This window comes from Erinaceus europaeus, chromosome 10 (assembly GCF_950295315.1).
Source record: "Erinaceus europaeus chromosome 10, mEriEur2.1, whole genome shotgun sequence".
NCBI classification, from domain to species: domain Eukaryota; kingdom Metazoa; phylum Chordata; class Mammalia; order Eulipotyphla; family Erinaceidae; genus Erinaceus; species Erinaceus europaeus.
The window spans coordinates 78,172,551-78,186,719 of record NC_080171.1 but is presented as its reverse complement, the minus strand read 5'-3'; the positions used below and the strand labels follow the sequence as shown (position 1 = coordinate 78,186,719).

General features: G+C 56.8%; 2 protein-coding genes across 4 annotated transcripts; both read left to right on the top strand.

Moving 5' to 3' along the window:
• Positions 1-1,286: 1,286 nt before the first annotated feature.
• Positions 1,287-6,741, top strand: TNFRSF4 (TNF receptor superfamily member 4). Of its 2 annotated transcripts, XM_007525741.2 has the most exons (8): positions 1,289-2,180; positions 2,706-2,914; positions 3,040-3,162; positions 3,454-3,555; positions 3,763-3,829; positions 4,628-4,824; positions 4,943-5,071; positions 5,160-6,741. In XM_007525741.2, exons 1-8 carry the CDS (start codon positions 2,083-2,085, stop codon positions 5,228-5,230), a joined length of 996 nt encoding a protein of 331 aa, XP_007525803.2. In that variant the 5' UTR covers positions 1,289-2,082; the 3' UTR covers positions 5,231-6,741. The 2 variants fall into 2 exon arrangements, with proteins under 2 accessions (XP_060055818.1, XP_007525803.2); XM_060199835.1 differs by lacking the exon at positions 3,454-3,555 and having other exon boundaries at positions 1,287-2,180.
• A 1,485-nt stretch (positions 6,742-8,226) lies between these two features.
• On the top strand, positions 8,227-10,147 carry TNFRSF18 (TNF receptor superfamily member 18). Of its 2 annotated transcripts, XM_016189379.2 has the most exons (5): positions 8,227-8,439; positions 8,698-8,823; positions 9,361-9,448; positions 9,536-9,741; positions 9,808-10,147. In XM_016189379.2, exons 1-5 carry the CDS (start codon positions 8,295-8,297, stop codon positions 9,915-9,917), a joined length of 675 nt encoding a protein of 224 aa, XP_016044865.2. In that variant the 5' UTR covers positions 8,227-8,294; the 3' UTR covers positions 9,918-10,147. The 2 variants fall into 2 exon arrangements, with proteins under 2 accessions (XP_016044865.2, XP_060055819.1); XM_060199836.1 differs by having other exon boundaries at positions 8,232-8,439; positions 9,536-10,147.
• Positions 10,148-14,169: the final 4,022 nt, after the last annotated feature.

Below are 14,169 nucleotides of genomic sequence, written 5' to 3'. Positions count from 1 at the left end.
GGGTTGGGGTGTGTAAGGTAGGCAGTTTGGTGGTGGGCTATCCAGGCCACTGTGGTCAGCTGGGAGGGCCAGGGTCCCAGGCGAGGCCTCTGACACTGGAGGGGGGCATTGAGGAGAGAGACTGGGGGCATGTGTGAGGGGCTTTCACAGTCAGGGTGAGTCTGGGCTGCAGACTTAGAGTGGGAGGCTGGGGCAGAGGGGTCTCTGATGGGATAGGGTGCTGAGAGAGCCTAGTGCAGCTGGGGGGATATGTGTGTGAAAACACTGTTCCTGGGAGTCGGGCTGTAGCGCAGCGGGTTAAGCGCAGGTGGCGCAAAGCACAAGGACCGGCATAAGGATCCTGGTTCGAACCCCGGCTCCCCACCTGCAGGGGAGTCGCTTCACAGGTGGTGAAGCAGGTCTGCAGGTGTCTATCTTTGTCTCCTCCTCTCTGTCTTCCCCTCCTCTCTTCATTTCTCTCTCTCCTATCCAACAACGACAACAACAATAATAACTACAACAATAAAATAACAAGGGCAACAAAAGGGAATTAAAAAAAAAAATACTGTTCCTTCTCGGGTGGGGTCAGCATGCCTGTGAGGTTCAGGCTGGATGGTATTGTGAGGCCCACCAGGTGGCCTGACCCCAGCCCCTCCCCCAGTGTCTACCTGAGAGCCCCCACATATGACAGGCTCACTCAGCCTTTAGAAACCCCATGTGACCACCCCTCCCCCACACGTGAGGTGGGGACCCTGTCGAAGAATGGGGCTGTGGTTACAGCTGGGTTGCTTTCCTGATGAAAGAAGAGGAGAGAGTGTTTGCAGACCCTGGGGTGTGGGTGGGGTGTGGGTGTGGTTACCCCTCCCTTGATCCCTGGTGGGCCTGACCTGCCTCTCACTGTGGTGCAGGGTGGGTGGTGTGTGAGCAAGTGCTTGAAGCCGAGTGCAAGAGCTGTGGGCAGCCTGGACTCCAGGTGCAGGTGGGTGAGCCATCGACCTCTGACCATGTGAGGAGCTGCAGAGGGTGGGCTGGGGTGCAGGTGTTATGCAGGCCTCCTATGAGCCATAAGTCTGGTACCTTGAGTAGCCTGTCTGGTACCACCCCAGGGTGGTCCCTGTGCTAGAAGTGCCCCTGTCCAGAGTGGAGTGCTTCCTACCAGACCCCAAGTTCCCTTAACCTCAGAGGCTGTAGTCATTATTTGGGAACAAAGATCTTCCTGCCTATGTGTGTGTGTGTGGGGGGGGCGGGTTGGGGGGGTGGTGTCTGGCTTGCAGTCTCCAACCTCCCTGGCTGCACCCTGGGCCCCAGGCACTGGCCCCCAGGTGGTGGAATTCCCCCAGGTGGGCCAGCTCTCTTACCTGTGCCCCACAGCTGGGGAATTCCCAGCCTCCTGGGCTCCACTCTGCTCTGCTCACTGCAGATACCAGCGTCTGTACAGGGAGATGTGCATGTGTGAGTGTGCCTTGATGTGCAGCACATGGCCGTGGGCACCTGGCACATGCCACTCACGGGAGGCAGGCAGCCCTGACAGCACTCGGACATGGCTTGTCACGTGGAGTTGTGTGGCCCCTAGCTTGGGCTGGGATCCTAGATCCAGCAGTGAGCAGCAGGCCTCCTTGTCACATAGATGGGATTTCCTCCATGTCCTGTGGTTAGTCTCCTTGCTAATGAGTCCTAGTGGGTCAGGCAGGAGTGACCTCATTGTATGAACTTAAGACTCATATCAGAGAGAGGGACCTGGTGGTGTCTTTCCAGGTTGAGTGCACACATGTGATCATACACAGGGAACCATGTTCAAGCCCCTGCTCCCCACCTGCAAGGAAGAAGCTTCACAAGTTGTGAAGCAGTACTACAGGTCTCTCTTTCTTCCTCTTTCCCCTAAATTTCTCTCTGTCCCATCAAAGAGAAAAAATAGTAATAATAATAAAGAGACAGACCAGAATACTGTTTGACTCTGGCAGATGGTAGTGCCTTGGGCTTGAACCTAGGACCTTGGGGGAGGGGGCTTAGCATGCAAGTTTACTTAATAAGAGAGAGAGAACAGAGCATTGCTTCATCACATGTTGCCTCTGATGGAACATGGGACCTTAAACATGCAAGGATATGCTCTTTCCACTCCCTAGGGTCTCAGCTGCAGGGGAGAGCAATGTGGCCTCCACCTCCAGACCCCCATCATGGGACCTCAACACCAGTGCCCACCTGTGAGTGTGTAGGCTGGAGTGTGTCCCAACATGGGACATGACCCTAAGATTCACATGGGGGAGTCCTGTCCCCCTGTGTGTGGAGACTGATGACTAGGAAAATGGTTAAGGCAAGTGGGGGAACCAATGAGCCCTCAGCTGGGGGCTCCCACCCCTGTACCCCCCTCATGGGTCTACCTGGTGGAGAGGGAGCATGTGCCCAGAGCCTGAAGGTGCTGAGACCACCCTGGTCCACAGTTAGGGCCTGCAAGCAGGTGAGGGTGTGGGCAGGCAGGGAAACATCTGGTGTGGGACTCAGATGGCACAGGCTAAGCACCCACCTCCCTCTGAGCCCAGCTCTGAGCAGGGATGGTGTTGAACTGCTCCCGGCTGGGCTGAGACCACATCTGGGGGTAGAAGTGAAGCTGGGGGGCCTGGGTACCCACCACCAGCTGGGGTGCTGGTCAGTGGGCAGCCCTTCCTGGAGCTTCCCTCCTCCTGATCCCCTCCTCCTCCCGCCCTCCCCTCCCCCCCCCCCCCCCGCAGCCCTTATAGCCACATCCTGCAAGGAAAAACCCAGAGAACCCAGACTCCAACAGCTGCAGCCAGTATGTTCGCAGTCACAGGGGAGTGGCTCAGAGCACCCCACTCTGCCCTCTTGCTCTTGGGGTTCGTGCTGGCTGCCTCTGCCCAGCTCCGATGCGTGGGGGACACCTACCCCAAGGACGGCAAGTGCTGCCATGAGTGCCCACCAGGTGAGTGACCTGACCATGTGGCAGGAAGAGGACCTGCAGGACCCTGGGGGCCTGGGCGCCGGACGGGTGGTGGGTATAGGCTAGGGGACCCTGGGAGCAGGCTAAGTGGAGCTGGCTGACTGCAGGTTACGGGATGGTGAGCCGCTGCAATGGAAACCAGGACACCGTGTGCCTCCCGTGTGAATCCGGCACCTACAACGAGGCTGTCAACTGGGAGCCCTGTAGGGCCTGCACCCAGTGCAACCAGCGTGAGCCTCCCAGACAAGGGAGCACCTGTTCTGCTCCAGGGGACCACATAAGACCCCTCAAGGCTGTCCTTCCTCCTGTGGGTGGGGCATAGGAAGTCATGTGATCAGAGTGTTGCGGGTCCCCCTGGTTGGTGGTGGGATGGGGGTGGATGGCAGAGTGACATCTTGAACCCCCTAGGGCAGTAGCCAGCGGAACATGGTGCCCAGCAAACAGAAGTAGCTGGCTGGGGTGGTGGGGATGGGGTCATGAGGACGCCTCTGACACCCCCCACTCTGCCCCCGACCCCCTAGGAAGTGGGAGCATGATCACGCGTATGTGCACAGCCACGAAAGACACCGTCTGCAGCTGCCGGCCTGGCACCCAGCCCCAGGGCGGCTACAAATGGGGTGTCGGTGAGCTGGGAAAGGGGGCTGTGTACCTATGGGGCTGTGCTGTCACCCCAACTCAGTATCCCTCCCTAAGTGGAGTGGGACTCCCCCTCTCCCCAGCCTGGTATGGAGCGGAGATGGGGCATGCTCAGAACCCCCCTAGTCCCCCAACTTCCCTTCACCCCCAACATGGCAGCTGATGGGCTGAGGCCCTTGATATGTTTGTTGCAGACTGTGCTTCCTGCCCCCCAGGACACTTTTCCCCTGGTGACAACAAAGCCTGCAAGCCCTGGACCAAGTGAGAGGCACTGGGCTGGGGCTGGGGAACAAAGTGAGGGTGGCACCCAGGGGCCTGGGAGGTAGATCAGGGTCTACAGCAGGAAAATGCTTACCAGGCCCTTTGCCTCTGTCCCCTCCTGACCACTGCCCTCCATGGGCCCTGTCACTTCCAAGTCCCCTGTTCTCCCCATGGGCCCTAAAACTCCAAGGCCCCTGTCCCCTCCATATGGTACTCCCCCCATGTCTGTACATGGCCTCTATCCCTCCCTGGCTCCTGTCCCCTCCCATGGTCCCTGTGCCCTCCCCATGGCCTCTATCCCTCCATGGCCCCTCTCCCTCCATGGTCTTTGTCCCTCCAAGGCCCCTGTCCACTCTCCATGGCTCCTGCCCCTCCATGGCCTCTGCCCCCCCCCATGGCCCCTATCTTCCATGGCCTCTGTCCTTCCAAGGCCCCTGTCCACTCTCCATGGCTCCTGCCCCTCCATGGCCTCTGCCCCCCCCCATGGCCCTTATCTTCCATGTCCTCTGTCCCCCCATGGCCTCTGTTCCCTCACACATTCCACACTGGGAGTCTTTCCTCACAAGGCTGTGGGGGCAGGAAGTGCAGAGGGTTTGTAGACACAAGGTATGGTGGGGGGTGGGGGTGGCAGGTGGAGGATACTGTCCCTCCAGGACATGAGTGAGGAGCTGCAGCCAAGCTTCCTGGGGGAGTTTAGGCTCCTCTCCTCAGCTCCTCTGACCTGAGGTGACCCTGGGTGGACTCCCCAGACCCTGTCCTCATTTGGGGAGCTCTGTTCTGACCGACATGCCCCCCCAGCTGTAGCCTGGAGGGTAAACACATGCTACAGCCAGCTAATGACAGTGCGGATGCTGTCTGTGAGGATCGCAGCTCTCCCATGGAGCCCAGGGGGACCCCAGGGCCCCCATTCAGCACCCCTACCACTACCAGCCCCACCACAGCCCAACCCAAGACCTCACCGGCTTCCTCTACAACCCCTCTGGATCCTCCCAGGGGTAAGGAGACTGACCTTATCCCAGCGGGTGGGCATGGGGAGAGGGACCCCTTGGCCTCCTACAGCATCCTGAATGCCTGCTCTGGGGACCCCACTGTAGCAGACATGTCTGCCCACAGGTGGCAGAGAGATGGTCACGGTGCTGGGTCTGGGTCTGAGCCTGGGCCTGTTGGCCCCGCTGGCCATCCTACTGGCGCTGCTGCTATGCCACAGGCCCCGGAGGCTGCCTCATGCCCCCAAGCTGCTAGGTGAGTGCCCTGCACCCCTGGCATCCTGCCCTCTGGCCACCCTACTCCCTGAGCCCCAGTCACCTCTGCCAGGCTCTCTCCTTCTCAGGAGGAAGCACCTTCCGGACGCCCATCCAGGAGGAGCATGCAGATGTCCACTCCAGCCTGGCCAAGATCTGAGCCTTGGGGCGAGGGAAATTGATTCCTTTGTCTCCACCCTCCCACACCGTTTTAGGTGTTCTGGGTGTGCTCTGGGCCTGATATGTATGTCGTGCATACTCTCTGCCCAGCCAGCACCCCAATAAACCATGTTGCCAAACATACCTCCCTGACCTGATGCCAGGGGCTAGGGGGTGGGGGTAGTGTGAATCAGAGACCCCAGGCCACTCTTGGGGGTGCATCTCACCAGGCACTCACTGAGGGAACTGGACAAAGCTAGTGGCTCCTGAAGCGGGACCTGCTGCTCTGGGATCACAAGAGGGTCCCCTGTGGGATGAGTCAGGAAGTGCTCAGGCAGAACTGTGCAGTGCTTGCCGAGGCAGGACACTTCTTTTCCTCTTTCTCTTGGAGTTCCCTGCACCCCATTTCCTGAACCCCCCCTCCATTGGTACCAGCAGGGTGCCCTGAGGCCCCCCTCCAGAGTGGTGTCATTCCTAGGTTCCTTGGTGGTGAGTGGCTCACACTCTTGGTGTCCTAGAGGTGGAGTCAAATATGACAGTCACTTTCAACATTTGGAGGGACAATGGAACATATTGATAGATCTTTGAGCATTAATATTATTATTATTATTATTATTATTATTGCCACCAGGTTTTGGGGGGGGTGGTTCTGGCACTATGAATCTCACTCCTGGTGGCCATTTTTCCTTTTTTCTTTTTTTTTTAAACTTAAAAAATTATTTATTTATTCCCTTTTGTTGCCCTTGTTGCTTTATTGTTGTGGTTATTATTGTTTTAACTGATGTCGTCATTGTTGAATAGGACAGAGAGAAATGGAGAGAGGAGGGGAAGACAGAGTGGGGCAGAGAAAGATAGACACCTGCAGACCTGCTTCACTGCTTGGAGGCCCCTGCAGGTGGGGGGCCGGGGGCTCGAACCGGGATCCTTACACCAGTCCTTGCGCTTTGCGCCACCAGCATTTACCTTTTTTCTTTCTTTAATAGTACAGAGAGAAGTTGAGAGGGGAGGGGGAAATAGAGAGAAAGAAAGACACTTGCAGACCTGCTTCACTGCTTGTGTAGTGTCCCCCCACACACATACACACAGGTGGGAAGCAGGGATTTGAACCCAGGTCCTTGTGCTTGGTAATATCTGTACTTAACTGGGTGTGCCACTGCCCAGCCCTCTTTTGTTTATTTATTTATTTTGAATAGAGCACTGCACAGCTCTGACTTATGGTGGTGCTGGGTGACTGAGCCTGGAAATGCTGAACCTCAGGCAAGAAAGTCTTTTGCAGAACCATGATATTATCTTCCCAGCCCTTTTGCTATGTCTTTTTGCTCAAAAATATCTCATGAGTTTTCTGACGACTCAGTTTTTTCCCCACCAGGGTTTTGTGCCAGCACAATTTCACTTCTCCTGCCGCACTATTTTTCTTTCTCTCTCTCTCTCTTTTGCTTCCAGGGTTATCACTGGGGCTTGATGCCGGGCACTATGAGTCCACTGCTCCTGGTGGCCTTTTCTTTTCCTTTTTTTTTGATAGGACAGAGATAATTGAGAAGGAGATAGAGAGATACTTGCAGAGCAGACCTACTTCACTGCTTGTGAAGTGACACCCCTGCAGGTGGGGATCCAGGGGCTTGAACCGGCATCCTTGCACAGGTCTTTGTGCTTTGTATTATGTACGATTATCCTGGTGTGCCTCTGCCTGACCCCTCTTTTTTTTTCTTTACCTATATAGAGGGCAAAAAACAAAGGGTGGGGGAGAGGGACAGTATAGCACCAACCCACCACTTGTGAAACTTCCCCTCTTGTTTTTAGCCACCAGGGTCATTGCTAGGTCTCAGTGCCTGCACCTCTTCACTGTTTCAGGCATCCATTCTCGTTTGTTTTTTCTTTTTCCTTCCATTTTTCTTTTAATGTTTTACTTATTTACTTTGATAGAGACACAAGTTGAGAAAGATGGGCAGGATAGGAGAGGGTGAGAGACACCCACAGTACTGTCTCACAGTTCATGAAGCTTTCCCTGTATGTGAGGATCGAGGACTAGAACCCTGGGTCCTTGCGCATGGTAATGTGTATGCTCAACCATTATACCCAAATGTATATAGAAAGGGTGAGAGACAGAGAGAAGGGGAGACTCTTGCAACGCTGCTCCACCCCTCCTGAAGTTCCCCCTCCACCCCCATAGATAAGGTTCTGGAGCTTGAACTCAGAAACATCCCCTTTGCATGGTATTCCTACGTGGTGCTGGGGGCTTGAACCTGGGACCCAGGTGCGTAGTGTTTGCTCTAACAGGTGAGCCAGCTCCAGGCCAGGAACATAGGGCCCTGTCCCCAGGCGCACAGTGGAAAGTCCAGTAACAGCAGAAGGGACAAGTCACCAGCAGGGGCTCCCCATCTCCCTCCCCCACGGTTGGTGGGCGTGTCATGGAGGCTCAGGAGCTGCCCACAAGGGGCTGAGGGGTCAGGTGGTGTTTGTAATGGGCTTCAGAGTTGGGGGTTGGGGGAACCCCAGCAAGGTTGGAGGCTCGAGGCTGCAGGAGGTCAAGCAGGACAGGTCCCCATGGCCAGGCAGCCAGGCCGGCCCCGGGAGGCGGAGGTGTGAATAGGGGTGTCTCAGGAACAAAGTGGGTACAGCAGGTGCCGGCCTGCACCGCCCTCCCACTCCCAGGGCTTGCCCCCGTGTTCCAGTCCGCTGTCGCCCCCCATCGGTCACTCAGTGCGCGGAGGCGCGATGCCCTTCCTGTGGGTTCTGCTGAATAGATTTTTTTTTTTTTTTTTTACCAGAGCATTGTTCATCTCTGGCTTATGGTGGTGCGGGGGACTGAACCTGGGACTTTGGAGCCTCAGTCTGAGAGTCTGTTTGCGTAGCCATTATGCTATCTACCCTCCGCCCGCAAAAAAAATTTTTTTTCCTGGCAGTTTTACGCTGGCGGGGGAAGGTTCGGGGTTTCCCACCCCCCACCCCAGTCCCGCGGTTACCTAGTTGCGGCCCCGCCCTGCCCCGCCCCACAGGCAGAGGCGGCCCTTCTTGGGGTGGGGTGGGCGCCCTAAAACTGGTCTCACGGCCGGGGCGGCGGGGCCATGGGCGCTGGATGCGCGCGGGGGGCGCGGTGTGGGGCGCTGTTGGGGGCGCTGTTCTGCGCGCTCGGCCTGGTGGAGGGCTGCGGCCCCGGGCTCGTGGTGCTCGGCGCCGGCTCCAACCAGCGCTGCTGCCAATGCGCCGGCGGTAAGCCCCCTCCCCTGCTTGGGGGGGCGGGGCGCTCCCGGAGTCTGCGGGGTTCAGGGTCCCCACGAAGCGTGGGAGAATGAGCAGCGAGCGCCCATGTGCCCCGGGCTCCCCGCTGGAGACATTGTGGGGCGGTGGGGGCCTTGGCCAGTCCTGCAGGAGGGTCAGCCAGAGTCCCTGGCAGCTCAGGCTCCTCCCCACCCCGGCCCTGGGCCCAGGTGGTCTTGGGGCGCTGTTGACCTTGCCGCCGTCTGCTAGCCCAGAGCTGCCCAGAGCAGGGGCGGAACTGCACGTGTGTTTTGGCGGAGCACCACTGCATGGACCCGGAGTGCGGCAGCTGCAAGCACCACCCCTGCCCTCCGGGTCAGCAGGTGCGTCCGCAAGGTAAGGCGAGGTGGGGAGTTAGAGTTGGGGTGGGGTGGGAGGGGCGCCCCATCTGGCTGCTGGGCTCTGGGGAACAGCTGGAATCTCCTGGGACTTGTCTACCCAGTTGAGGGGTGGGCTGCTTGAGCACATGGGGCTTGTGGCAGGTACTGGGGGGCATGGGGTGAGGCTGGACTAGGGACAACCCCCAGTATACCCCCTCTCCCCCAGCCCCTGCTCGCTGTCTGGACAAGCACGGGTGAACAGGGTGGGGACTAGGGTCATCTAAAGCACCGGGGGAATCCTCTCTCTGCAGACCCTTTCCTGCTTTCTGATCAAGACCAGGCCAAACCACCCCTTTCCCTGCCTGCCTCCCCACTGTCTTCTACGGAGACTCCTGGTGGCCCTAGGACTCAGTCGCTGCCCCTGCAGCTAACCGTCTCCCAGAGAGTCTGTCTCTGTCCTGTGGGGTCTCTGGCATGTGTGGGTGTCACTGTAGCCCCTAGGCCAGGATAACCTCATCCGTCCAGCAGCCCTTGCAGTCTTTGTCTGTCCCAGGAAAGTTCACTTTCGGCTTTGAATGTGTTGACTGCACAGTCGGGACCTTCTCCCCTGGTCACGAGGGACGCTGCAGGCCGTGGACAGAGTGAGTGTGGTGGCCCCCCAGAAAGCAGGCGGGCTGGAGGGGCTGTCCAGATCTGAGACTCACCCTGGCCTGGTCCTTGTCTCTCAGCTGCTCGAAGCTTGGCTTCTCCACCGAGTTCCCGGGGAACAAGACTCACAATGCCCGGTGCCAGCCAGAGCCAGTGCCTGCCACCCAGCCACAGTGCCTGCTGACCAGGCTCGTGCTGGCTGTGGCTGCCTGCTCCCTGGTCTTGGCCACTGCCCAGTTGGGCCTGCATGCTTGGCAACTGCGGAGGCAGCAGGCACGGCTCCCAGGTCAGTGGCACCCCAGGCCAGGGGAGGGGTTGCCCAGCCCACCTGCTGACCTGGGCCCCTCCTCAGAGAACCTCCAGGACACACCCCCCGAGGATGCCTGCAGTTGCCAGTACCCTGAAGAGGAGCGGGGCGAGCAGTTGGAGGACAAGGACTGGACAGGGAGCCTGTGGGTGTGACACCTGGCACCAACTGCTGGCTCAGACGCTGCAGAGATTCGCCCCTGACAGGTCTCCCCAATAAACACTGCCTTGGAGCTGGCCCTGCTCCCACCCACAGCAGAAGTGGGTGGGGGTGCTGACCCCCTGGAACACGTGGAAGTCTTGGCAGCTGAGGCTAGACCCCAAGGCAGTATCCGTGTCCCAACACGGAACCACTGTAGATGGCACCAATAAACACTTCACAGTCACTTGAATGTGTGTGCTCAGCCAGGAGGGTGGGAGCCGGGGTCCCATCGATGCCAGGGTCTCTTTCCAGCCAGGGCAGTACTTGGGGTCACTTTTTAAAATTTATTATTTTATCATTTGTTTATTTTTAATAGAAATCAAGAAGGGAGACAAAGAGACAGACATCTGCAGACCTGCTTCACTGTGAAGCTTCCCCCCTGCAGGTGGGGACCTTGAACCCAGGTCCCTTTGCATAGTAACATGTGTGCTTAACTGGGTGTGCCACCATCTGACCCTCAACTTGGGGTCATTCCTGGCCTGGGTGTAGCACTAAACAGGCACCAGCAATTCCTGTGCCAGAGTCTCCCCACTTCCACCTCCCAGCACACCTACCAGTCTGGAGCACAGGGCAGCATGTCACCAGTGCAGGCCTGGGGTTCAAAGACTGCCAAGGTCTCTCTCCTCTACCTTCCCCTTGAGGCCCAGTTTCTGGAGCCCCTCCCTGCAGAAGAGTTGTTGCACAGAAGGTAGATAGCATAATGGTTATACAAACAGACTCTCATGCCCAAGGCTCCAAAGTCCCAGGTTTAATCCCCTCGCAACACCATAAGCCAGAGCTGAACAGTGCTCTGTTAAAAAAGAAAAAAAAAAAAAGTGGTGGTACTATTCCAGCCCTCCAGGGAAACTGATAAAGATTCTGACTCTGCCATCCCATCATCACATCTGGGCCTGTGGAGAATGGTGTCAGGTACCTGCTCACCATTCAGCATTCCAGCCCCCATGCCAGCCTTCTGCCACCATTGCCACCCATGCCTACTGCTGCTAGCCAGGAAGGAGGGGGACAGGCCTTGGCTCCTGACTCACTCATCCTGGAGTGCTGACCACAGGTTCCCAAGAACCCCAAATGCAAGGGAATCTGGGCGGCTGGCTCATAAATGACAAAGGGGGGGCGCAAAGAAACTTTGGAGGTAGGTACAGGTATGAAACACTATCTCCCAAATCTTACAACTTTGTAAATCAATGTTAATAATCACAACTACTTAAAAACATGTATTAAAAGGGAAACAACTTTTTTCCCCCTCAAGATTTATTTCATATGACAGAGAGGCCAGGACATGTAGCACTGAGATTTGATCCAGGAACATCAGACATGCAAGTCCTTCATTCTACCAGCTGAGCTGTTTCCCTTTATCTATACAATCTATTTATTAATCAATAAGAGAAGGAGAACCAGAGCACTACTCTGGCACATGTGATGCTGAGGATTGAATTTAAGACCTCATGCCTGAGGGTCCAACATTTTATCTACTGTACCACTTCCTGGGCTGCATTCCCACCTATTTAGAGAAAATTTTACTGAGAGAGGAAGAGACTGAAAGAGACCAGGCACTGATCAGCTCTGGCAGATGGTGGTGCTGGGAGTCAAAACTGTGGCCTTTGAGGCCTCAGGTTTGTAAGCTGGTGCTTTAACAGGCTGAACTAGCTCCCTGACCTAGAGATGACTCCTTCCCCCTTCCTTCCTGTCTGTCTGTCTGTCTGTCTGTCTGTCTATCTATCTTTTTATTACTAGAGATCTGCTCAGCCCTGGATTATGTTGGTGTAGGGGATTGAACCTGGGACTTTGAAACCTCAGGCATGAGAGTCTCTGCATAACCATTATGCTTTCTCTCCTGCCCTAGAAATGACTTTTTAAATCTATTTATTGGATAGTGATAGAGAGAAATTGAGAGGAGAGGGGTAAATAGAGTGGGAGAGAGCACTGCTTGTGAAGCATCTGTCCTGCAGGTAGGGTTGAGGGCTTGAAACTGGGTCCTTGTGCATGGTAATTAATATGCGTGCTCACCACTTGGCCTCTCAGAAATTACGTTTTGTTTTACCTCCAGGGTTATCACTGGGGCTTGGTGCCTGCCCTACGAATCCACGGCTCCTGGTGGCATCTTTTTTCCATTGTTGTTACTGCTGCTGCTGTTATTGTTGTTGCTACTGCTGTTGTTGGATAGGACAGAGAGAAACTGCGAGAGGAGGGGGAAGACAGAGAGAGGGAGAGAAATACACCTGCAGACCTGCTTCACTGCTTGTGGAGTGACCCCCCCTGCAGTTGGGGAGCCAGCTGGAACCGGGATCCTTACGCTGATCCCTGTACATCACACTATGTGCGCTTAACCCGGTATGCTACCGCCTGGCCTGAGGAAATTAATTTTTTTTAATAGGAGAGGAAAATAAAAGTGGGGGTGCTGTTTGTCAGGAAGGGTGGCAATCTTGTCCCAGCAGTGCTCTGGCAGAGGCTTAGGACAGCTCAGGGCCTGCCTGCCCCACCCGGCCCTCTTGTCTTCATGCCCAGCTCCTGCTCATCCCCTCTCGCCCACTCCTGGGGCATCTGGCTCTCCTGGTCACTTTGAGCCACTCTGCTGCTCCATCCCAAGGCCTGTGCCCTACTGCTTACCCTCCCCATGAGGAATGAGGACTCTGACAGTTGCCAGAAGCCCCCTGCTCAAGGGCGGCCCACGCCTTGGGGCTGAGGTGGTGCTGGTGGCTGACTCATTGTGGAAACTCCGTGTGAGGCGAGAGGTGTCAACACGTCAGCCCCAGCGGGGGCGGGGGGGGGGGGGGGGGGGCCGGGCTGACGCACTCAGCTGGGGGATTCCAGGGCCAGGGGAGGCCACCTGGGGTAGAGTTGGGGCAGGAATGGGCGGGTTCTCTGAAGGAAGGAAGTTGTGAAATGCTGGACTGGGGGCGAGGCTGGTGGGCTGTGACCACAAGAGCTCAGGTTTTTGGGGGGCTCAAAGGAGCCAGCTTGCCCCTTTCATCCAGTTCTTGCCATTTCTGTCATCCTTGCGTTTCTGTGAACCCAGTGTTGAAAAGGGCAGGGGGCTGGGCATTGGCGCACCAGGTGAAGCGCACATAGTACAAAACGCGAGGACCCATGCATGAATCCCGGTTCAAGCCCCCAGCTCCTCACCTGCAGGGGGTGGGTGTTGCTTCACAAGCGGTGAAGCAGGATTGCAGGTGTCTGTCTGTCTCCCCCTCTATTTCCCCCTCCTCTCTCAATTTCTCTCTGTCCTGTTCAGTAAAATGGAAAAAAATGGCCACCAGGAGCAGTGGATTCATAATGCAGGCACCAAGACCCAGTGATGATCTTGCAGGCAATAAAGGAGGCAAGGTAGGCCTCGGGCTCAGGGGACACACTGTGGCACTGCTACCAGGGCTTTGGAGTTCCCTGAAATTGAAAAGGGAACACTTTTCCCCTGAGAAGTGGGGGGGGGGGGCTGAGTGTGGGGAAAGGGGCACAGTGTGCTTCCCTGTGCTCCTTCAGACCAGATGCCTTGGGGGCAGGGGGATTGGTACCTCTTGCACAACCTAGAGGACACCTCAACCACAAGCCCAAGACATCCATGCCAGCTTAACTCCTCATGGCAGCCTCTTGGGAACCCCTGCTCCCCAGGAACCTTTACCTGACTGGGAAAACCACAGCCCCTGACCTGGGTGGGTGTCTGCAGTGAGATAAGGGCCACCGGCCACTAGTTTCTAGAAGTGCTTCTGTCTGTGGGGGCCACCAGCTCTCTCTTGCACCTTACTGGGGCCCCATCTTTCTGTGGAGCTTGGGCTAGGCCATTCCCCCAGCTGGACAGGAGAACCTTGGCCCCCAGGGGGCCAATTCAAGGACCCTTCTCAGACAGGTAGACACTGGCCCAGGAACGTTCTAGGCAGTCACAGGTGACTGGACATGGTGGAGACGGGGCCCCACCCCAGGATCCGGGATGTGAACCCCACAGGCCAATAGGCCCAAGATACCAGGTTTGGCCACTAGGGAGGCAACACTTCCTGATACCCCCCCCCCCCCAATTCTCTTTCATGAAGGCACACAACCTCTCTCCTTCCAACTGGACTGGGTCCAAGGTCAGGAAAAGGCTTGATGTTGGTGGGGGAACTGTACTGCCCTTTTGGCCAACTCCTGCGACTCTGAACCCTCTGATTCCCCAAGAAGTGGTTGTTCCTGGCGTTGAGAGGCAAGACCTTCCCCTCCCCAACCCACAAACAGATCTTT

What these genes read in the sequence shown, in the direction of transcription:
- TNFRSF4 (XM_007525741.2), top strand. Translation starts at nt 2,083, where the DNA reads ATGCTCTTTCCACTCCCTAGGGTCTCAGCTGCAGGGGAGAGCAATGTG. An exon ending in CGGCTACAAATGGGGTGTCG is followed by an intron (nt 3,556 to 3,762) that starts GTGAGCTGGGAA and finishes TGTTTGTTGCAG; the next exon opens with ACTGTGCTTCCTGCCCCCCA. An exon ending in CCCTCTGGATCCTCCCAGGG is followed by an intron (nt 4,825 to 4,942) that starts GTAAGGAGACTG and finishes GTCTGCCCACAG; the next exon opens with GTGGCAGAGAGATGGTCACG.
- TNFRSF18 (XM_060199836.1), top strand. Translation starts at nt 8,295, where the DNA reads ATGGGCGCTGGATGCGCGCGGGGGGCGCGGTGTGGGGCGCTGTTGGGG. An exon ending in CTGCTGCCAATGCGCCGGCG is followed by an intron (nt 8,440 to 8,697) that starts GTAAGCCCCCTC and finishes GCCGTCTGCTAG; the next exon opens with CCCAGAGCTGCCCAGAGCAG. An exon ending in CGCTGCAGGCCGTGGACAGA is followed by an intron (nt 9,449 to 9,535) that starts GTGAGTGTGGTG and finishes CTTGTCTCTCAG; the next exon opens with CTGCTCGAAGCTTGGCTTCT.